The 23,689-nt window shown below is 43.2% G+C and overlaps 1 protein-coding gene and 1 pseudogene across 2 annotated transcripts; one reads left to right on the top strand and one right to left on the bottom strand.

Annotated features, from left to right (window-relative positions):
• Window positions 1–230: 230 nt before the first annotated feature.
• CGAS (cyclic GMP-AMP synthase) lies at window positions 231–23,416 on the top strand. Of its 2 annotated transcripts, XM_037034305.1 has the most exons (5): window positions 232–1,089; window positions 10,576–10,795; window positions 14,606–14,860; window positions 19,776–19,878; window positions 21,365–23,416. In XM_037034305.1, exons 1-5 carry the CDS (start codon window positions 373–375, stop codon window positions 21,714–21,716), a joined length of 1,647 nt encoding a protein of 548 aa, XP_036890200.1. In that variant the 5' UTR covers window positions 232–372; the 3' UTR covers window positions 21,717–23,416. The 2 variants fall into 2 exon arrangements, with proteins under 2 accessions (XP_036890201.1, XP_036890200.1); XM_037034306.1 differs by lacking the exon at window positions 14,606–14,860 and having other exon boundaries at window positions 231–1,089.
• Window positions 5,141–9,275, bottom strand: LOC118978696 (RAF proto-oncogene serine/threonine-protein kinase-like; annotated as a pseudogene).
• Window positions 23,417–23,689: the final 273 nt, after the last annotated feature.

The raw sequence follows: 23,689 nt of genomic DNA on the forward strand, positions 1-23,689 counted from the left end.
TTAAAACTTAAGATTGAAAAAGTTTGTAAATTTCAATGCACAAGAAAGCCTGTAGATTTCCAAAATTCATTTAGGCAGTGCGTCTGGCTGTGAATACTCCTGAGAGTGTTTCCTGCTTGTTTCGGGTTAGGTTTTTGACGCAGTAGCATAGATGACACTGGCAGAGTATTAGCATCTCTCCTCGGCCTGGGCGATCGGTCTAGTCGCTGTGGGGGCGTGGCCCCCCGTGACCTCCCAGCGTGGGTTCACCTTTCTTGCGTGCTTCCTGATCAGCTGTGTTCCCGCCAGACTTTCGAGTTTTAAGTTTCATTTCCGAGACTGCTCGTTCCTCTTCCCGCGGCGTCTTGAAGCGGGTAGCAGAGAGTGCCAGGCATGGATCCTCAGCGCGGAAAGGCGACGCGCTTAGCTTTGAAGGCCTCATCTGCCACCCTCGAGGTTTCGGTGCAGATTACAAAAGGCGCCCCGACGAAGCCCACCCGGACGAAGCCCGCCCCGACGAAGTCCACCCGGAAGAAGCCCACACCGACGAAGCCCACACCGACGAAGCCCAGCGAGTGCCCGGTGGTCCCCGACGCTGCCCAGCCGGAAGAGCAGAAGAGCCGCTCCTCCAGGGCGTCGGGATCCCAGCGGAAAAAGAGCGCCCCCGGCCCCCAGGAGATGCGGCAGGTACGCGCACGGGGTGCGCGCGTTAAGAAGGCGCCTCTGAACGCGGAGGATTTTTTGGATGGCCAGGCTATTCTGGCCGAGCCACCGGAGGCCCAGGAGCCGCGCCGTCCCAGGGTTGGATCTTGCCGCCAGAGGGGCGCTCGCTCCGCCCGAGAGCAGAAATCCCAGCTCTGCCCTATGGAGGACCCTGGCCAGCACCCGCTGGTCCCAGCGCCTAGTCTCACAGGGAGGGAGGCGGCGCCCTGCAGCTGGAAGCCCAGGGCGGTACTGACTAAGTTGAAGCTGAGCCGCTCTGAGATCTCGGCAGCAGCTGAGGTTGTGAACGAGGTCGTGGACCACCTGCTACGTAGACTGCAGAGCTCTGAGTCCGAGTTCAAAGGAGTGGAACTGCTACGTACTGGGAGCTACTACGAGCAAGTGAAGGTGAGCTGGTAATAGCCTCCCCTCCTGTGCCCCAGGCGCATGGCCGGGCTTCCTTACCCCTCTCCCAGCCTCTCCGATATTCCCACCTCCTACAGCCCCTCACTTTCCTTTGGAAGAAACTCGGACTCTAGTTCATCATTTCTGATTAAAACGACGAACAGTTATGCGTCCGTTTATTCATCACTACACCCAACGAACATAGGGCCTGCCCGTATTGATTGCTAGCCATTCAAGACACTGCTCTTGGGAGAATTCAAATGTATAGATTCATTCATGCAAGCAGACCTGTATTGTGTTTGTCTAACAGTGCTATCGTTGGTGGTTCTTGGTCAGATTATGACTTGGATGATTAGGAGTGATCTGGGAAAAAATGTACAAACTTAATATGTCTAAGAAACTTTTTTTCTGTGAGGACATATATGCTCCAAAGGAAAAATATTTCCAGTCTCTCCCTCTAGCCTTCGCAGACCCACTGTCTTACCAATTTATTTTTTCAAAAATATATATTATTGATTATGGCATTACAGTTGTCCCATTTTTTTTCTCCCTTATTCCCCTCTGCCCTGTACTCCCCTCTCCCACCATCACCCCCCCCCCTTTAGTTCATGTCCACGGGTCATACATATAAGGTTTTTGACTTATACATTTCCTATACTATTCTTCCCTGACAGTCTTCTACCTACTATCTATGCTACTTATTCTCTNCCCTCTGCCCTGTACTCCCCTCTCCCACCATCATCCCCCCCCCCTTTAGTTCATGTCCACGGGTCATACATATAAGGTTTTTGACTTATACATTTCCTATACTATTCTTCCCTGACAGTCTTCTACCTACTATCTATGCTACTTATTCTCTGTACCTTTTCCTCCCTTCTCCTCCTCCACTCCCCTGTTGCTAACCCTCCATGTGATCTCCATTTCTGTGGTTCTGTTCCTGTTCTAGTTGTGTGCTTAGTTTACTTTTGTTTTTGTTTTAGGTGTGGTTGTTAATAATTGTGAGTTTGCTGTCATTTTACTGTTCATATTTTTATCTTCTTTTTCTTAGATAAATCCCTTTAATATTTCATATAATAATAGATTGGTGATGATGAACTCTTTTAACTTGACCTTATCTGAGAAGCACTTTATCTGTCCTTTCATTCTGAATGAAAGCTTTGCTGGATAAAGCAATCTTGGATGTAGGTCCTTGCCTTTCATGACTTGGAATACTTCTTTCCAGCCCCTTCTTGTCTGTAAGCTCTCTTTTGAGAAATCAACTGACAGTCTGATGGGAACTCCTTTGTAGGTAACCGTCTCCTTATCTCTTGCTGCTTCTAGGATTCTCTCCTTAATTTTAATCTTGGGTAATGTAATTATGATGTGCCTTGGTGTGTTCCTCCTTGGGTCCAACTTCTTTGGGACTCTGAGCTTTCTGGACTTCCTGGAAGTCTATTTCCTTTGCCAGATTGAGGAAGTTCTCATTTATTACTTGTTCAGATAACTTTTCACCTAGTTGCTCTTCCTCTTCTCCTTCTGGTACCCCTATAATTCGGATGTTACAACATTTAAAGATGTCCTGGAGGTTCCTAAGTCTCTCCTCATGTTTTGAATTCTTGTTTCTTCTGGTTGGATATTTCTTTCTTCTGATCCACACCATTGATTCGAGTCCCAGTTTTCTTCCCATCACTATTGTTTCCCTGTACATTTTTCTTTACTTCACTTAGCATAGACTTCATTTTTTTTATTTGATTTGTGATCAAATTCAACCAATTCTGTGAGCATCCTGATTACCAGTGTTTTGAACTGTGTATCTGATAGGTTGGCTATCTCTTCATCACTTAGTTGTATTTTTTCTGGAGCTTTGATCTGTTCTTTCATTTGGGCCATATTTTTTTGTCTTTATGCACCTGTTACTAGTGAGGGGCAGAGCCTTAGATGTTCACTAGGGTGGGGCAACCCACACAGCTGGGTCATGACCCTGTATGTGGAGAGGGGTCTGAGAGGAAACAATGGTGGTTACTCTGCTCTCAGCTGGGATTCAGTCACTTCCCCCACTTCCCACAAGCAAATTGGGCCCTTTTGGTACTGATTCCCATGTGGGTGGGTTTGTATACATTCTAGGACTTTGTGGGTCTCTCTAATGAGCTCTCCTGTGAGGCTGGGAGTTTCTCCTGCTGACACGCAACCCCCACACGTGTTTTCAATTGGTGGTTTGAGGCTTTATTTTTTCACACTGGGTCCCTGGGTTGTGCAGTCCATCCTGCTCCCCAGTTTTTCCTCCTGGTTTATCTACACACGAATGTGGGACCATCTGCTCCACCAGAAGCCTGGTCCTCCAGCTGTGGCCTTGCTACAAGTCCTCTCCACCCAGCTGCCCGTTTCCACCCCTCCTACTGGTCTGGATGAATGTCTCTTTAACTCCTTGCTTGTCAGACTTCCATACAGTTCTATTTTCTGTCAGTTCTGGTTGTTTTTGTTTTTAAATTATTGTCCTTTTGGTTGTGTGAGGAGGCACAGTGTGTCTACCTGTGCCTCCATCTTGGCCGGAAGTATGTCTTACCAATTTCTTATAGAGATATTATGGGAAGCTCACAGAGAGTGTTGTTAAAAGAAATTTAAGAGAGAAACTCCTACAGATACTAAAAAGCATGCTACCCAACCACACATCAGCTGTAACTGTTTTTAAGTGTGTATTCCACAGCTCCATTTGTTTGTGGGTGGTTGTCATTAAAGCCATCACTCCAGTATAAATCAAAGGTTTAGGAGTAGGTTCCTGATTGGAATTTGTTTTCTGAACAGTGGCAGTGGTGAAAGTGGACAATCTTGTCTTGTTCTTGATCTTAAGGAAAATGCTTTCAGCCTTTCCCTATTGAGTATGATGATAGCTGTGGGTTTGTAATATATGGGCCTTTATTATGCCGATGAATGTTCCCTTTACTCCCACTTTGCTCAGAGTTTTTAATTGTAAATGGTTACTGGACTTTGTCAAATGCTTTTCTGCATTTATTCATATGGTCATATGGTTAATAGCCTTCTTTTGTTTATGTGGTGTATCATGTTAATTGATTTGTGGATATTGAAGCAGCTTTACACCCCAGGAATAAATCTCACTTGATCAGGGTGTATGATCTTTTTTAATGTATTGCTGAATTTGGTTTGCTAATATTTTGTTGAGGATTTTTGCATTTATGTTCATCAGGGATATTGTCCTGTAATTTTGTATGTGTGATGTCTTTGTCTGATTTGACAATCAGGGTAACGGTGACCTCATAAAATGAGCTTGGGAGCCTTCCCTCCTTTTGAATTTTTTGGGAATAGTTCTTTTTAAAAATTATGTTTATTGATTTTAGAGAAAGAGAAACATCAATGTAAGAGACGTTTCCTATATGTGCCCTAACTGTGGATCAAACCTGCGACCTAGGTATGTGCCCTGACCTGGAATCGAACCCCCAATCTTTTGGTGTACTGGGCAGTGCTCCAACCAACTGCGTCATACCAGCTCAACATTTTTTGTATTGGCACTCAAGCCACCAGGAGAGGAAGGGAAGTCAGCAGGCACCACCTTCTCTTCCCTTTCCAGAGAAGCTGCTGCTAAGGACCTTCTAGACGAAGATAGGGTCTTACTTCACGTTGTCTTCTTCTCTACCCTTTCTGGCCCTGGGAGAAGGAAGCCATTCACAATGCTGGTTTGTCCTGCTCCCCACCTGCGTGCCCCAAGTTCACAAGCTGAGCCTTTTCCACATGAGCCAGTGGCTGCTGATGGCAATATATGATATGGGACCGTGGCTGTTTACTGAATAAGTATTTTTAGGGCAAGAAAAAGCACTCAGAGGGAAAAATAAAAATAGGCAAACAAGCCCTGATGGGGAGGACATGTAGATTTTGAATTCTCAATATCAGCTCCTTTGAGGAATGCTTATCATGGGAAGGACTTTTCTTCAGAGATGGTGGTGTGACACCCAAGTGGTAGTTTTGCACATAATGCACCCAACAGCCAAGGACTGTAGAGATCATGTTTGTACTTTGGTACTATGGAACATGAGTGTGAGGGCACCTCCTTTTCTTGTGCACTTCACTGCATTGGGGTAGTTTTCCAGAAGAGATGCCTGGCTTGCCCCTCCCAGTCTCTGTCAGCCACAGATTTCATGTCTCTGTGGATGATGTTCTTTGCATGCAAATAGTCTATTCCCTGAAGTGTCTATCCAGAGATGTCGGCTGGCTTCACACCATTGGGTCACAATTGCCAGGTTGTCCTTCATCATGTACCCCATGAAGAGCAGGATGTTCACGTGTTGTGTTTTGTGCAGCACAGCCACTGTGTTCCTGAAGGCCGGGTACTGCTCTGGTGTAGGGTCAACAACCTTTAGGATCTTTACTGCAGTGTCTCTGCCTTTATAAACTGTCCCAGAGGAGCCTGACCCAATTTGAGTGGAGAGCATCACTTCACTGGCTTCTGTTTCCCAGTAATAGCTCGAATCTCTCAGTCCACAAGTCCTAATTTTGTTTTTCTCCTGGGTCCTAGATCCTGGTGCCCAGTCTCTGTGTGCTGGCACTGGAGTTTTTGGCTGTCATTAGTCTTTTGGGCTCAGATTGTTGGGGCTTGTGGACAGGGCTGAATGTGAGGCTGATTCACTGTGACTTTGAATCATATCCTCAATCATCCTGCTGTCCATAAGCAGGGTGGTACTGACCATGTGGACATTAGGTGTGGACATCAATCTCTGCCTATGGGAGATGGAGTCCTCAGAGGAAGGCCTGGAGGTGTAGAATGTGCAAGTGGGGTGTGGAGTGCCTGTGCTGAGAACTAACAGGCATCCAGGAAGTAGACTCTTGAGTCCAACACATTGTCAAAGAAGGCAGTGCTGAGAACCCACTATCACCAGCTGTGGAATTTGGAAAACAATGAGTTGTCTGACATTACCCCAGTCCACAACATAGTGGGTGTTTTGGTGCTACAGTGCTCATGACATTTGTAGCCACAAGTCTGACATGGAAATCCATTTAGCAGGAATTTATGCTACATGTCACAGAAGGCAAGCTGTGTTCTGAACAAAGTTGTGTGTTGGAAGGGAAACATAATCCAGAAAATCTACTTGAATTTCTTCTCCAGTCAACCAGGCAGCATCAGTATTCCATTCTAAATGTGGTTTTTTACCTCTGTGTTCGTGGAGAAGTCTGAACACTGCACAGCACTCAGTGGCAGGCCACTCGCCCTGAGTGCTTTCATAAGGCAGTCGTGCAAGGTCAGACCATTTCATACATTGACCACCGTTCTTTGCTTGTTTGGCCAGAAAACACAGTGTTTCTTGTCTTGATGCTTGGCTCTGATAGCCAAACTGCTGAACTATTGTGGGGCAATTGCAGCTCGGGCCATCAAACACTGAGTCTTTGAGTCCCAAACCATTGCTGATCATTTTCCAGGTCCCCTGTATGTGCTCCATTGATGCAGCTTACACAGTATTGTAAAAACCTGAGGGAGGTGGCCCCTCTACGTATCTATCCTTGGCTGTGTGCTAGGGCCACAGAGCCTGGCTTACTCCCCTCCCCCTCGGCAGGTGAGGAAGCAGGTGACAGTCACACTGGGGAGTCTCCAGCCCAGTGGGGTCGGGCAACTCCCACATTATCGCACTTACACTCCCCTTGACGCTTCCGGGAACATGCCCCAAAGCCCAGCCAGCTGGCCCTCTTGGGACCCAAGGAGAGCAGTAGGGAACCCTTCCTATCTCAGCTCTCAGGCTCCTTCTCCTGTTACTCCTGTGGCACCAGATGGTGGCCCCAGCGCCCATGATCTTACTGTTTTCTTGATGAGTTTGGTTAAAGGTTTGTCGATCTTGTTTATCTTTTCAAAGAACCAACTCTTGGTTTCATTGATCTTTCACATTTTTTTAGACTCTACTTTGTTTACTTCTGCTCTGATCTTTACTATTTCCTACCTTCTATTGACTGGGCATTGTTTGTTTTTCTTTGTCTAGTTTCTATAGGTGTGTAAGGTTTGATTGTTTATTTGAGCTTTGTATTGTTTCTTGAAGTAGGCCTGTATTACTATGAATTTCCCTCTTTGGACAGCTTTCCCCATGTCACATAGGTTTTGGGGCATTGTGTTTTCATTTGTCTCAAGGTATCTTTTGGTTCCTTCCCTCATCTCATTGTTAACCTTTTCATTGTTTAGTTGCATGTTATTTAACTTGATGTGTTTGTGTGGTTTTCAGTTTTTTCTTGTAACTGATTTCTAGTTTATACCATTGTGGTCAGAAAAGACGCTTGATAGGCTTTCAGTCTTTTAAAATTTATGTGACTGTTTTGTGTCCCAATGTGATCTATCCTAGAAAATGTTCCATGAGCAATTGAAAAGATGGTATATTCTGCTTCTTTGGGGTTAAGTGCTCTGAAGATAATTAAATCTTTTTGGTCTAATGTGCCATGTAAGGCCACTATTTTCTTGTTGATTTTCTTTCTGGAAGATCTATCCATTGATGTGAGTGGGGTGTTGAAGTTCCCTACTATCACTGTATTACTATTGATTTTTCCCTTTATATCCATCTATATTTGCTTTGTATATTTATGTGCTCCTATGTTGGGTTCATGAATGTTTACAAGGGTTATATCCTCTTGTTGGATTGTCCCTTTATCATTATGTAATGTCCTTCCTTCTCTCTTATTACAGCTTTTGTGTTAAAGTCTCTTTATCTGATATGAGCATTGCTATTGCAGTTGTGCAGTCTTTCTGGTCACCCGAACCAGATGCTTCAGGAGTGTGCCCTGTGTGAGTTGTGTGTGCCATCCTGTTAGTTGAGTCTTGATTGCTGTTGGTACATCAGCGGGTGGGATTGATGCTCAGGCTGACTGTGAAGATTGGCCATAACCACAATGTACAAGCTACTGCACAGAGGCTGACCCCACATAGTGGCATTTGTCCCAGCAGGGTTTGGTGGCTGCTGACACTACCCTTTGCTGTGCTGCTTGTGGAGCTTCCGTGTTTCACTGTATATAATGTGCACCTCTATTTTGTGCTCATTACACACAGGATTATTATACTCATGATATGTAATTATACCCAAGTATAGTGCACATCCTTATTTTTCCCTCAAAATTTTGGGCAAAAATGTGCTCTTTACACATGGCAAAATACAGTATTGGACGGTGCTCTGTTGTGGTCTGAAATCTGACACTGGTGTGTTGGTTCTGGGGACTCTTGGGAGGGGCTCCAGTACTGGGCCAGTGTCAGATGCTGCCTGTGCTGGGCCTGGATGCCTGTGAGAGAGGCCACACTGTGAGCCGAGGCCGACTGCCATCAGTATGGACCCTGGGGAAGATGGGCAAAAGGCACCAGACACCTTAGTACTGGCACTGCCTACCAGCTGCCTGTAAGGCTCAGCAGCTGAAAAGCCTTGGGCAGCATTCAAGTTGGATGAGGCAGGGTCTCCGGGAGACACCAGGCTGGGGTCAGCTGTGTTTACCAGGTTAATGCAGATTCAGGTTTGGTGCCAGTGCTGAGCCTGAGGCCTCTCAGCAAAAGTCTCAGTGTGCACAGGGCAGCCACCACCTGCTTGGGGCCTATAGACCTTTGTGGCCGGGCAGGCAGGGTTCACGCAGCCATCAGGGTGGTGCAAGTGAAGGTTCGGTCATGTGGGGAGAGGGCTCAGCACAGGGACAACAGCAGCTGTCCCTCCCATCCGTCCAGCCCTAGTTCTGAAGCCATATGACTCGGTTTCTCCTAGCTGTCTCTGGTGCCCCATGAGCTGCTGTCCCTCTGCCAGAGCACAGGCTGAGTGCCTGCGAGTGACAGTCTGTGTTCCAGCTCTTTAAGGGGATGCCTGGGTTTAAGCAGCATTCTATCTCACCCAGATGGATCGAATCCCCACTGGTTTTCACAGCCAGATGTTATGTGGGCTCCTCTTCCTGACACTGGTATTCTTGGCTGTGGAGCCTGGCATGGGGCTGAGATCCCTCGCTTCCCAGGGGGGAACTTCTGCAGCCGAGATATCCCTCCAGACTCCCTACTGCCACACGTGGACATGAGGCCAGCCCATTTCATGTCTTTGCCCCTCCTGCTAGTCTCAATGTGGCTTATTCTTCATAGCTTTAGTTACAGGACTTCTCTTCAGGTAGTCTTCAGGTGGTCCTGCAGGTTGATTGTTCTATAATTTAGTTGTGGTTTTGATGTTCTCATGGGAGGAGGTGAGTACAGTATCCACCTACTCCGCCATCTTGACCAGAACCATTCAGCCATTTTTCTTTTTCTTTTTAAAAAAATTTTTATTCAGCCATTTTCTTAAATAAATCCTATTTGAATCATTACAAACCTGTAGTTAGTTAATTTACGGGATTTGGGAAGAGTTGAATAAGACCATTTCTGCTCATGTTTCTTACTGCTTTTATGATAGGAAAAATGTATTTTCAGAGCCTTTTAATTTATTCCCACTGATGTCACTTTAAGTGATATGCTTTTATGGTATGTCTTAGTCAGGTGGGGCTCCCACAACAAAATACCTGGTGGCTTAAACAGCAGAAATTTATTTTCTCACAGTTCAAGAGGCAACAGCATTAAATTCTGGTTAGGACTCTTCCTGGGAGATAGCCACCTTCTCCCTGGGTGTTCACTGTGTTCTTGGTGTATGGGCACAGAGAGAGTGCAGTCTTTCTCTCTTCTTCTTCTTATCAAGTTACCAGTCCTATCAGATTAGAACCCTACCCATGTGATCTCATTTAACCTTAATTATATTCTGAAAGTTCTCTTTCCAGGTACAAACACATTGGGGGTTAGGGGTTCAGTATATGAGTTTGGGGGAGAGAGTTATACACCACAGCACATCTCAGTTTGGACTAGCGACATTTCATTTGGTCCGTAGACAGAAGGCTACCAGGTGCCATGTTGGACAGTGCAGTCAGTAGCTGTGTGTGAAGCACACTCCTGCCTAGATAAAGACTTGCAGTGTTTTTATACAGGAAAGGCAAGCATTTGTTACAATTGCTTTAATTACTATTATTGTGAGAATAGAAAAGGTTCTTCAAAGATTGTGCAAATGCTGTGGTCCTAAGACACTAATAATGTACAAGACTTGGAGCTCCCACTCATTGGGATGACCAGTTGATATAAGGAGGTGGCCCCTGTGTCATGGCCACTAGGTGAGGACACATGTCTTTGAGACCATTGTGTTGGAAGGGTGACCGCAGTGTGTGTCTCACAATGTAGAAGCCAGCACCTTAGTGGTCTTTACTATTATAAAGCCTTCAACTCAGAATCAAACCAGTACAGGTTTTAAAAGCTTACATGATATCCTTTAAAAATGTTTTAAATGACAAAAATCATGTGTACTCACGGTGAAAAAAACAATGAGTAGAGAACCTACCAACTAAAACCAATAATAAATACTCTCCCAGGTCCACTAGCCCCATTCCCAAAGGGCAAAATAGTAGGAGTCTTGCTTTGAAAAATTTCAAGAGAATTGTAGTTGCTGCAAAATATTCACAAGCAAACATTTCACTGCTGTTTTTACTTCTTCTTAGGTTTCTTCTCCTAATGAATTTGATATTATGTTCAAACTGGATGTCCCCAGAATTGAGCTCGAACAATATCGCAACAGTGGTGCCCATTACTTTGTGAAGTTCAAAAGAAATCCCAAAGGAAATCCTCTGAGTCAGTTTTTAGAAAATGAAATATTATCAGCTTCAAAGATGCTGTCTAAGTTTAGGCAAATCATTAAGGAAGAAATCAAAAACATTGAAGGTAAGATCTTTGACTTTTGATTCCTAAAGGTCGAATCATACCTACTGATTGCCAGTATACGCTCCTCTCCTGATCTTTATCGACCTCCCTGCGACACACTGTTGACTCCCGCCTCCTAGCAACAACTCTTCGCTCTTGATTTTATTCTACTACATTTTGTGGGTGTTGATTGGCTCTGTTTTGGTCTCCATTGAGAGTATTCACGGAGCACATGTGGCTGAATGAAATCACGGCATCCCCTCTGGAAGCCCAAAACTTGTACACACAAATTGCAGTGAGTTCTCTGAAGGGGATGAACTGGGAGAAGTGGTAGCAATTTGAGTGGTGGGGCAGGGCCCTGAGTCAGCAGACAGGTCGGCAAGCTCAGGAAGCACAGAGAGGCCCCAGTGAACAAGGGGAGGAGTGATGTGAAATGAAGTTGAAGAGGAGTCCAGGGACCAGGTTTACTCAGGATTTGTTATTCCAGAAAGTATAATAAGCAACTAGAAAACATATCTACCCTTGGCTGGACTTGTAGATCCTGGATGGGAGTTCAGATTTTATTACATGTTCATTGGGAAGCCAGGTTGTAATAACAAAATGATGATTGGCTTTGTATTTTTAAAACTTGACTCTGGCTTCTAAGGGGAAGATATTGTAAGAAGGCAAATAAGGAGATTAGAAAGGAAAATACTGTGATAGTTCAAATGAAAGATGCGGGTGGGGTGGGGCGGGGTGCTGGGGCTGGAGGGAAGCAGACTCAGCCCAGGTGTGGTGGTGCTTCCTTGTGGACTAAGTGCAGGGGTGAGAGGGGTGGGGGAGTGAAAAGGGGTCCCGGGTGTCTGGATGGAGCACCTGTGTACACTGTGTCATTTACTGTGGAGGGGTGGAGGAGGAGCACATTTGGGGGAATAAATGAAGTCTCGGCTTTGGATATGTTAAGTTAGAGACTCCTGTGATGTGTTCAAGTGCATGTGTCAAGAATGTATTTGGGTGTGGGTTTGGAGTTCAGGGGATACATTTGGGCTGCATGTCAACATGTTTGTGGTATTGAGAATGGATGAGATCGCTTAGGCAGAGAGTGTAGATTAATTTATTCATTAATCTAATCAATATTCACTGATTATGTACTATGACAGGGGTCTAGATGTTTGGAATATATTAACAAACAAACAGAATAAGGCCCTTACCCTTCTGTACTTACATAATTACCTCAGGGCAGATATGTAATTAATAACAAATGGAAAACATAATTATCTTGCATACTTGAAAGCTAAGTAGTTAAGTCCTCTGGGAGAAAAGTATAGCAGGGTGAGAGGGATCAGGATGGGAAAAATTGGAATGTTAAGTAGAAGGGTAGGAGGAGGACCCCCTGCGAAGCCGTGGGGAAGAGAAGGGGCCAGATGAGACGAGTGTTTACAGGAGAGGTGGTCAGTGTTTAGAATGCTGCTGGCATTCAGGAAACCATTGGGTTTGGCCTTTGGTTTTGTGGGATTGCTGGGAACTTTGACATAGCAGTTTCAGGGGGATCATGAGCACACAGGAGAAAGAGGGTAGGGATGTAGTAGAGACAGCATGCGTAGGCAATTCTAGAAAGTTTTGGCTGAGGAGGAAGTAGAGAGATGGGTAAGTATGGGGATGAGGCTGGTATAGAGAGGAATATTTTAGAATGAGAAACGCTGAAACCCTTTGTGTGTGGTTAGGACAGGGCAGGGGAGTCCACTGATGCAGGAGTGGGAACAATTGGGGAGGGTAAGATGCTTGAGGAAGTGAGGATCCACAGGCCATATGCAAGGTGGCCTTTGAAAGATGAATGGACACTTCCTAGGTGGTCATAGGAGGAAGAAGGGTATAATGGGTAAGATGAGAGTAGGTTTGCAGATTTGTGAAAATGAGAGTGTTCTGTATGATTTTCTCCTTGGTGATCTATCCTCTTCCTCACTGTGGTTTCTTCCAGAAGTCTTATCTGGGAGAGTCTTTAGCTATTGCTTGTATATCTCCTAATCCCAAAGCCAGTATCTGTCGTCTGGAGGTCTTTCCCGAATTTCTGACCACCATAACTACTTGCCCTGTGGCCACCTCCACTTGGGGGTCCCCTAGACATGTAGAACTCAGTGTGTCTGAAATGAAGCTCAACCACTCTTCCTCCTGCTCAGTCTGCATCGCAGAATGGAAGCAGCTCCAGTCCTTTTCAGAGCCAAAACCCTGCAGTGGCATCTCAGGTCTCCTGCCTTGTCCCTTGTCTCATAGGTTCAGTCCGTTTACCAGTGCTGCTAACTTGAATCTTTTTAATTGCCCTCATTTCTGCTTGCTGTGTCTTAAAAAAAATAAAAACCCTATGTATTTAATATGTGCAATGTGATGTTTTAATATACATGCACATAGTGAAATGATTTCTACAGACAGGCTAATTAACACGCCATCTCACATAGTTAGCTCTTTTGGGTGTGGTGAGAGTGCCTGAAACCTTAGCGCAGTATTTAATTCTGTGCTGCTTCCAGTGTGCGGAATGAAGTATTAATGCCAGGCATCATGCTGTGCATTAGATGTCTAGACTCACCTACCTAACTGCCCCTTTGTTGCCTTCGATCAACATCTCCCATTTCCCCCACCGCTCCACCTCTGCAGACCACCATGCCACCCTCTGCTTCTGTGTTTCCTACTATTTTAGATTTCACATGTAAGTGAGGTCATGCAGCGTTTGCCTTTCTGTGTTTGGCTTACTCTCTCCAGGTTCATCCATGTTGTCACAAATGCCAGGACCTCTTTCTGTGTGAAGACTGAATACTGGTCCACTGTGTGCACGGGCATACCTCAGCTTATTCCTCTCCTGTTTATTTCACTTCAGATCATGCGTTTTTACAAATTGAAGGTGTGTGGCAGCCCTGCAAAAAGCAAGTCTGTTGGTGCTATTTCTCCAACATGCTCAGATGATGCTTCAGCAGTGTATAGCAATAAAGTATTTAATTAAGGCACGTACATTGTTTTTTAGACATAATGCTTGTGCACATTTAATAGACTATATATAGTATACAGATAACTTCTATTTCGTTGGGAAACCAAAAAATTAATGACTTGCTTTATTGCAATATTTACTTTATTGCAGTGGTCTGCATATCTACAAGGTGTGCCTGTATATTCCACAATTTCTTTTTTTAATTTCTTTTTTATTTTTACTTAAAAAGATTGTTTTTCAAGTACAGTTTTCTCCATTTTCCTCCCACCACTCCCCCCCCCAGCCCACAGATAACCACCCTCCACCCTCCATCCTACCCCCCTTCCACAATGTCTTTATCCATTCACCCATGGATGGGCTCCTAGGTCATTGCCATTATTGCCTGTGGTGAGTCACACCGCAGTGAACGGGCATTGCTCCCTGTGTCTTCATGCTCCCTGGCTCTGTCCTACCACAGGCTCCCAGGCTCTTGTGCGACCATGGCTATGGTCATTTTTTTCCCTCCCTCATGTTTTCTCTGTGGTCTTCTTGATCACCTTGTGCCTTGCTGCTGCCCGTCTGGCCTCTTTTCCAGGCTTCCCTCCAAACTGCCACTCACCAATTTAAATGAAAATTTAATTAAAGCATTCCCAGAGCCCAGAGTCTTCAGGCGTTCCCATCGTGTGCTCCATTCTCGATGGGGCCTCCCGCCGTGACAGTGTCAGTGAATGTTGGTTAAATGAGTGAAACACCTTGCCTTAGGGGTCAGTTTCTGCTTTCCAACTAATTTTTACCTTAACACTCTATAGATCTCCAATTAAAGTTTTATTATTTTTCCTATATTTTCAAGAACATTAGATTGATAAATCCTTTTTTTATTTTATCTATTTAAACAGATCTAGATGTCACTATGGAGAGGAAGAAGAGAGGGTGTCCTGCCGTAACTCTTCTTATTAGAAAACCTAAAGAATCTGTGGATAGTATATCTGTGGATATAATCTTGGCTCTGCAAGTGACAGGCAGCTGGCCCGCAAGCACCGGGGAAGGCCTATGCATCCACGGCTGGCTTGGCAGGAAAGTTAGGAGAGATCTCAGACTGCAGCCGTTCTACCTGGTACCCAAGCATGCAAAGGAAGGAGACCATTTTCAAGGTATCCTGAATGTGACAGTGAATTTCTTTAAAGACCTAAGAAACGTTGTTGATGTTAATATACAAGGCAGTAGTAATAAAGAAAGGCAGACTGGCCTTGGAGTCAGACTGCTCTGGGTCTGGGTCCTGAGACCTTTCTTACCAGCTGTGTGATCTTTGGCTAGTTACCAAGCCTCCCCAAACGATACTTTATTCACATTTCTTAGTTTTCACGTATATCCTTTTTCCGTTCCAGGGTCCCATCTAGGACACCACATTACATTTTGTCATCATGTCCCCTTAGGCTCCTGTTGACTGTAACACTTTCTCAGCCTTGCCTTGTTTTGACGGCCTTGGCAGGTTGAGGCGTACTGGCCAGGCATTTTGTAGCGTGCCCCTCTTATGGCACGTGCCTGATGTTTTTGTTATGATTAGACCGGAGATCTGGGTTTTGACCAGAGCGGTGAAGTGCCATCGTCACCACACCATGTTAAGGAAACATGCCATGAACATGACTAAGCACTGTCGATGATGACCTTGATTAGCTGGCTGAGGTCGTGTTTGTCAAGTTTCTGCACTGTTAAGTTACTCGTTTCCCTCCTTTTCATATTGTACTGTTTGGAAGGCTGTCATTTAGCACAGCTCACACTTACGGAGGGGGTTTGTGCTCCACCTCTTTAAGAGCAGAGTATTTACACAAATTTTTGGAAATCTTCTGCATGGAAGATTTCTCTCTTCTTCCCCTTTTATTAATTTACTTAATCACTTATATCAACATAGATTCATAGAATTTATGAATTTGTTTTATACTGGTTTTGTTTTTTTAATTTATATATTTTTAAAGATTTTATTTATTTATCTTTAAAGAGGAAAGGAAGGAGAGAAGCAGAGAAATATCAATGTATGGTTGCCTCTCGTGAGTCCCCTGTTGGGAACTGGCCTGCAACCCAGGCATGTGCCCTGACTGGGAATCGAACCGCGATCGTGTGGTTCGCAGGCCTGCGCTTAATCCACTGAGCTACACCAGCCAGGGCTGTTTTATACTTGTTTTATACTTCGGGCTATAATGCAGTACCACTTTATTAATTTTATTGCTTTGATTGTTCCATCTTTGGCCTTTGGGAGCTTTTTTCTCTTGGTTCCCTGTGGCCTTTGGCCATGCCCCCAAATTGTAGGGGTGGGTTTGTTTTCAGCACTCACTTTCTGGCTGTTCAAGATACTTCAGGCACATCTTGTGTATTTCCTGTATCAGTCCTAGAATCAGCCATTTCTCCATGGAGTCCTGGATTCTTTTATTGGAGAATGTACTAGAAACCACAAACTGGGTGCTATATATGTGCATTCTGTTGATAGGGTGTCAGTCTTCTTGGCTGAAGAAACAAGGAAATATGTGTATGTGTACTAACCCCACTCTAAACCCTATCTCTAAATATTTTGTATGTATCTACCTGCTGTCTATATTATTATGCATGAGTTCATACTGTCTAATTAGATTCCGTTACTACATGGGTCTTTCTTTCTGTCCTTGCTGTCTGGCACCTCTCATTCCAACAGTGAAATACCTGACTCCCCATCTGCCACCTATTTACTTAATTGTCCAGTTCTGACACACACATGTAGGTGTTTCCAAGTGTAAAGCCATTGCTCCCTGGAAACAGGTATCGATTTCAGTGCAGTGCTGACGCACAGTTTTTTGCCTTCAGTCTTACCCCATTTCCAGAGTGATTTAGGTCAGCACCTTTTGCCCCTGCCCCATTCAGGAAGGTTGTTTTATACATCTGTAATGCAGTTACAGTCCCTTTTCACGGTCTGCATATTTCCTGGGATCCCTTGACCTCCAAAATTATTTTTATAAGTTTACATACATTAAGGTTCATTCTTTCTGCTACAGAGTTCTATGGGTTTTGACAAATGCAGTGTATCACGTATCTACCCTTACACAGTAGTTTCAGTGCCCTAAAAAGTCTCCTGTGCTTCACTCATGCAACCCTTCCCACTCCAAACTTCTGGTAACCACTGTCTGTGTGGCGTCCCTGTCATTTTGCCTTTTCCGAGTGGCATACGTGGATGTCAGAAATGGAGTCATGCAGGAGCAGCGAGCAGCACACCTGGCTCAGGGCCTCCTTTTCCGTGTATTCCTTGTCCATGTATTGTAGAGCTCACACACTCTTTATTCTGTTCTATTAAAATCTTTGCCTGCCCTTTCTCTGTACTGTGTCATCATACTGTAGTAGACTGTAAGTCTTAATGCCTGGTAAGGCAAGTTTTCCCACTTTGTCTTTCCTCAGGAGTGTTTTAGATATTTTTGACAGTTTGTATTCTCATAAAAATTTTAATATCATATTGTCAAGTTCCACGAAACTTGGAATTTTGATTGAGAGTACATTGAATGTGTAGATAAATTTGGAAAGACTTGATGTATCTATAATAATGAGTCTTCCAGTTCATGGGCAGATGCATATCTCCATTTATTGGGTTGGTGGAAAAGTTTGTTTGTTTTTTTCCTGGACAGTTGCTCTAGTAGTGCTTAGTTACCTTTAACGTCTTTCCAAACATACTGTTAGATTGTATTGTGATAACTTTCGTATCAGCTTGAATTAAAAAAACTTATGAAAATTGGTGAATTTTTGTGTGGCCATTTTATTTATTAATTTAAAAATTTTAAGGATTTTATTTATTTAGTTTTAGAGAGAGGAGGGGAATGGAGGAAGAAAGAGAAGGAGAGAAACATCAATGTGTGGTTGCCTTCCTACACCTGCACTGGAGATTGGCCTGCAACCCTTTGGTTCGAAGGCTGTCACCTAATCCACTGAGACATACCAGCTAGAGAAACTCTAATTTTCATTTGTAAAGATTTTATTTATATTTTAGAGAGAGGAGGTAGGAGGGAGAGAAACACCAATTAGTTATCTCTTGCACACCCCCCACAGAGACCTGGCCTGAAACCCAGGCATGAGCTCTGACTAGGAATCAAACCAGTGACCTTTCAGTTCTCAGGCCAGTACTTGACCCACTGAGCCATGCCAGCCAGGGCATTGCGCAGCAATTTTAATAATGAAAGTGGAATAAAATATGCAACACTTTCGATGTATTATGCTTTATTATTTCAAGAAAGCTAAAAATGCAACTGAAATGCAAAGAAAGATTTGTACAGTATATGGAGAAGGTGCTGTGACTGATCAAACGTGTCAAAATTGGTTTATGAAGTTTCTTGGTACTACTGACATTTTGGCCAAATAATCCTTTGCTGGGAGACTGTCATGCATTGGAGGATGTTTAGCAGCACCCTGGCCTCTACCCACTGAACGCTAATAGCGGGAGGTAGCCAACATGCCCAAAATATCCAAATCAGTAAAGTTACCTTTGAAAGTAAAAAACGTGTCTTTTATTTTACCAGAAAAACTAAATGGAATGTTTTGGTCAACTCAGTATTTAGATTTCCTCTAATACTTCTCAGTGAAGTTTTAGAGTTTTCTCCACAGAAGTTTTGTGTATCTTTTCTTAGATTTACTCATAGACATTTGTAACTTCTTAGTATTAAAATTTTCAACCACTAGGAAAGTAGACTGAAGATTTTTTCTAACCCTCACAGAGGATATGCTTATTGATTTTAGAGAGGTAAGGGGAGAGACAAGCATCAGTGTGATTGGTCACCTCCTGTACACGCCCCTACTGGGGATCAAACTTGCGACCTGGGTGTGTGTCCTGACTGGGAATAGAACCTCAACCTTTAGTTGGAGGGGCCAAGGCTCCAACCAGTGGACACCCTCCCGCCCCCCGCCCCCAACCAGGACTGTAAACTGAAGAATGCACTGAATTCACACATACCTGTCACCCAGCTTCTTTTTATTTTCTTCATACACAGTTCTATTATCTCTCAGTAATGAGGGCTTTGTTTCCCTCTTTCCAGTGCTGTACCCCATATTATTCTCCCTGGGATAGCCAGTTGAACAGAAAGAGGAATAGCAGACATCCCGCCTTCCTGATTTCAAAGGGAAAAACCTAGCCCTGGCTGGTGTAGCTCAGTGGACTGAGTGCAGGCTTATGAACCCAAGGATTGCGGTTCGATTCCCAGTCAGGGCACATGCCTGGGTTGCAGGTCAGTTCCCAGCAGGGGACACACGAGAGGCAACCATACATTGATATTTCTCTCCTTCTCTCCTTCCCTTTCCCTCTAAAGAGAAATAAATAAAAATATTTTTTAAAAAAGAAAAACCTCAGCTGTTTACTTTACATTAACATGTTGCTGTGTTCTTTTTAAAATCTGTCTGCCAGCAGATCAGATTTCCATGCAGATTTAAATAGTTGAGAGGTTTTTATTTAAAATGATAAATAAATGTTAAATTTCATTACCTGCATGTTCTGCTTTGTTGAGTTGATCATGTGTCTCCTTGATCCATTAATAGAAAGATTATACTCATTTTTAAATTATAAATCAATCATGCACTTCTGGTGCGAAACCAACTAGGTTGCAGGATGGCCAGAGCTTCAAAGAGCTAGACGTGTTGAAACCCCGGGGGAGGGGAGATCTGTTCTCACAGAAACTCCCCCAGGGAACAGCAGTGTTTCCTAATTCATTTTACAGGAACTCCAAAACCTGGAAAGGATGGTTTAAATGGTTGGAACCAATTGATTCAAATTATTATTGAAACAAAATATTAACAAGCTGATTTTTGCAATGCATAGAAGGTGATATATCTTACTTGGATAACTATACGAAGCCCCTCCCACCATTTTTTTCTTATCTTGGTTCATTGTTTGCTTCGAATGAGTTCTTTTAAAATGTAATTACATTATTTATCTGTTCAGTTCCTTCGGACTCTCCTCTAAAAATTTTTGAGAATGATATTTTAATGAACAAAGTCATTATATGTTGTGTTGTTTGTATGTGGATGTTTTTGGTAAAATGCTTTTCTGTTTTTCTTTTGGAAATTAAGAGGACACCTGGCGGCTGTCCTTCTCTCACATTGAAAAAGACATTTTGAAAAATCATGGACAATCTAAAACATGCTGTGAAACTGATGGAGTGAGATGTTGCAGGTAACTCCTTATTTTGTTCAATGAGGGCTTATGTATGGAATGTTTTTTTAATTGACTCCATAACTCAGAGCTAAAGATGATCATGGCTGGGTGAGTCCTGGGGTGAGCCACGGCTAGACCGACCTGGAGTATTATCTAGAGGGTGCGTATGAAACCAGGGAAGCCAGCTCCAACGGACCTAGGGAGAGTGTTGTTAGAAGTCAAGGCCAGGGACCATAGTCCTGAACCCGGATCGGATGGATGTTTACAGAGAACAGAAGAAGAGGGTGTGAACACCAGCCGTAAGTGGCCATGACAGCTGGTTGTGTCTCAGTATTCCAGTTGCTTCAACATAATGAATGTTAATGTCATGTAACAAGAGGGCACCAGAGGTTCACTCTTATGGATCCTGGTGCTTGCGATGAGGTGGTTTGACTACACTGAAGGCCAGGGACTGACTGGCTAAATTTGAAACAGCACTGAGAGACGGTAGTTATTTTTCTTGGTAGCATACACACCATAAGGAAGTGAAAGTGAAAGGGAATTGTTCATTTGAGTTTCTCAGGTTGCCCAGTATAATGGTCACCAAACTTAAAAGGCCAGAGCATTCTGCTAAGTGAAGTAAGCCAGGCAGTGAAAGACAAATACCATATGATCTCCCCTATAAGTGGGCCTAATCAACAAAACAATCAAGCAAGAAAGATATAACCAGAGATATTGAAATAAAGAAGAAACTAACAGTAACCAGAGGGGAGGGGGGGATAATGGGGGGAAATAGGGGAGGGGTCATCAAGGAACATGTATAAAGGACACACGGACAAAGCCAAAGGTGGGTAGGATCTGGGGTGGGAGGTAGGGATGGGTGAGGTAGGGGGGAATAGTAGGGGAGAAATGGAGAGAACTGTACTTGAACAACAATAAAAATATTGCTAATACATAAATATAATCTAAGTACCTTGTTAAAAACATTGTAATAATCAATACACTATTTTTTATTTAAAAACAAAAAGGTCAGAACAAGAATGTCCAACAAGCAGGCACAGGAGGCTCTTCAAGGTTTTGTGTGCAGGCCTTGGAGCCAGCAGTGAGGAAGATGTTTGCTGATGTGGTTACATATTTTTGAAAATATTTTGTCAACTAATAAATAACTGGATGGGTAATATAAATATTCGTAGTCTAACAAAAACAAAATCATTGGCTGAATAATACAAATATCTGCCAGTTTCACAGTTGAATTTATTCTGATTCAATAAAATATTTAAGTTAGGAATGGGGAAGAGGAAAGAAAAAATATGTTTTAGAAACTAAAGTATATAATGGAAAAAAAACAGGTTTTAGGTAAAGTAACTATAATTATATTTATATTTCTTCATTTTTTGTGTCTTTATATGTATTATACTATCTGCATTGTTTCTTGTATCTTCCTGGAAGATGCTTAAAGCTCTCTGTGGAATGAAGGACCTTGTAAATAAGTAAAAGTCAATGGTTCTCTTTTTTTATTCAACAGGAAAGATTGTTTAAAACTAATGAAGTATCTTTTAGAACAATTGAAAAAGAAGCATGAAAAACGAAAGGAACTGAAGAAATTCTGTTCTTACCATGTAAAAACTGCCTTCTTGCACATGTGCGCCGAGTTCCCAGGTGACAGTCAGTGGCAGCCCGGAGACCTGGAGCTCTGCTTTGATCGGTGTCTGGAGGCGTTCCTTTGGCACCTCAGGGAGGAGCATCTCGGTAATTTTTTTATTCCTGGAGTCAATCTATTCTCTCGAGATGAAGTTGACAAAACAAGTAAAGAATTTCTGTTAAAGGAAATTGAATATGAAAGAAACAATGGATTTCCAGTTTTTAAAGAATCCTGAAATTCTGTTTTTAAAAAGAGTGAAGAATTAGAGTGACTTTATAATAATTGGAATGTTTGAAGTTTGTCACAGCAATGATTGATGAAAATGAATGTAAACAAGTATTTAACTCCATTTAAACTCTAGTATAAAAGGCTTGATTATTTGGGGAAAGGAATTAGTCAAGGAATACAAAGCAAAAAGAGTATTTAAAACCTAAAAGCCTTAACAGATTGAAATGAAAAGGACAAAATGCATATCACCTTAATTAAAGTCGTCAAGCACTTATTGAACGAACACCACTTTTTTTTATACCACCTTTCTCCTGGCACAAATGTGTGGAAGGTTGCAGAAGACAATATTAGAAATGATCACAGCTTCTATTAGACTGGTGGGCTTGCTCAACATACGAATATATTTGGTAGTGGTGTCCTGTCCTCAGTGTTAAGATAGGTAAGATTGAAATAAGTTCTACATTGTCTTTACATGTCTCAGAAAATTCGTACTATTACAAGAAAATACTGAGTAAGTTAATACATGCGAGTAAATATAGAAGATGTATTTTTTGGTAACACTTTTATATATGTTTCTGAAAAGGTGATACATACCCATGGCACGAAACCGAAACAGGTGTGGAATAAAATGTCACCCTTTCTTCTCTGCGCTCAGACAGCGTTTAACCGGGAGGCAGTTGCTGTTTGTTTACTGAACCGAAAGGTCGCAGATTTGAGTCCTGGTCAGGACTTTTGCCTTGGCCGCAGGTTCTATCCACCACCTGAGCTCCGACAAGAGGCAGCTGATTAGTGTTTCTCTTACCCATGTTTCTCTGCCTCCCTTCCCCTCTCTAAAAGTCACGATGGGTGTCCACAGGTGAGGGTTTAAACGAATTATTTGTGGAGATTTCGTTTTGGTTCAGTATGTAGGCACCTCCTTCTGGAGGGGATTTATTTGCATTTGCCAGGCTTCTGGGGGACACTAGCAGTCCGCAAAAGAAGCTCCTCATATCAGGGTGACTTCCGGAGGTTTCTTGGACCACTGAGGCAATATGAAGCTGGGCTGCACATCTGTAATGATAGAACCGCCTCATTCTTTCTGGTGTTCGCATTTTATTCCACTGCAACATTCAGATTGCTATTATTTTCTAGAGATTTTATTTAGGTACTGAAGGGACAATGGCTTGGTTTAATGCTATTTTTCAGTTTTGATACCAGTTACACTAGCTTTACAGACTGAGCTTTGAAAAACTCATCATTTTTAATGTTCTGGCATGCAGGACTTACTCACTTGTTGAAAGCCTCTGATTACCTTTCATGTTTCTTCTCCTGTTTTGTCTATTCAGGTTAATGGCCTGAGTTAATTTTAGTAACCTGGGAAAATCTAGTCAAGCTTTTGAATTCCTACTTGCTGAAATAATGTTAGATACACCGGTCTTAAAATTTTAGGCCCCTGCATTTCTGAGGTAGTTGGAGTGGGGCAGCTGATCTCCCCAACCACTCAGAGTTTGCTAGACATTTGTCTATTGGTGGGTCTTACGAAAGAGCCAGGTGTGGATTTTCACTGAGCTCTGTATTTTTTAATTCATTAATTTATGCTTTTACCTTTATTTCCTGTTTTCTTATTAATCTTATTAATACAATACCAGGAAACTGTTATTGCAGGAATAATGTGAGATGCTGAAGACCTAATTGTATACAAATATAAGTACCTGTATGAGCACTAAATGTTAACACCAGCAGCTGTCATACATGGAACACAGGACACTGTACACGAAACTGTAAGGGAAAGTTGGGGAGTATTATCAAAGAGGCTTTCATGCAAATGGATTACTTCCTAGGATTTATTTTAGCATGGAGCTGTGAACTAAAATGTAAGAAACAGACAGCTAGCCCTGGCTGGTGTAGCTCAGTGGATTGAGCACGGGCCTGTGAACCAGAGGATCACAGTTCCATTCCCAGTCAGGGCACATGCCTGGGTTGCAGGTGGGTTCCCTGCAG

This window comes from Sturnira hondurensis, unplaced genomic scaffold, assembly GCF_014824575.4.
Source record: "Sturnira hondurensis isolate 20B ecotype Veracruz unplaced genomic scaffold, ASM1482457v3 Scaffold0022136, whole genome shotgun sequence".
In the NCBI taxonomy this organism is placed as follows: domain Eukaryota; kingdom Metazoa; phylum Chordata; class Mammalia; order Chiroptera; family Phyllostomidae; genus Sturnira; species Sturnira hondurensis.

What these genes read in the sequence shown, in the direction of transcription:
- CGAS (XM_037034305.1), top strand. Translation starts at nt 373, where the DNA reads ATGGATCCTCAGCGCGGAAAGGCGACGCGCTTAGCTTTGAAGGCCTCA. An exon ending in AGAAATCAAAAACATTGAAG is followed by an intron (nt 10,796 to 14,605) that starts GTAAGATCTTTG and finishes CTATTTAAACAG; the next exon opens with ATCTAGATGTCACTATGGAG. An exon ending in GGAAGGAGACCATTTTCAAG is followed by an intron (nt 14,861 to 19,775) that starts GTATCCTGAATG and finishes TTGGAAATTAAG; the next exon opens with AGGACACCTGGCGGCTGTCC.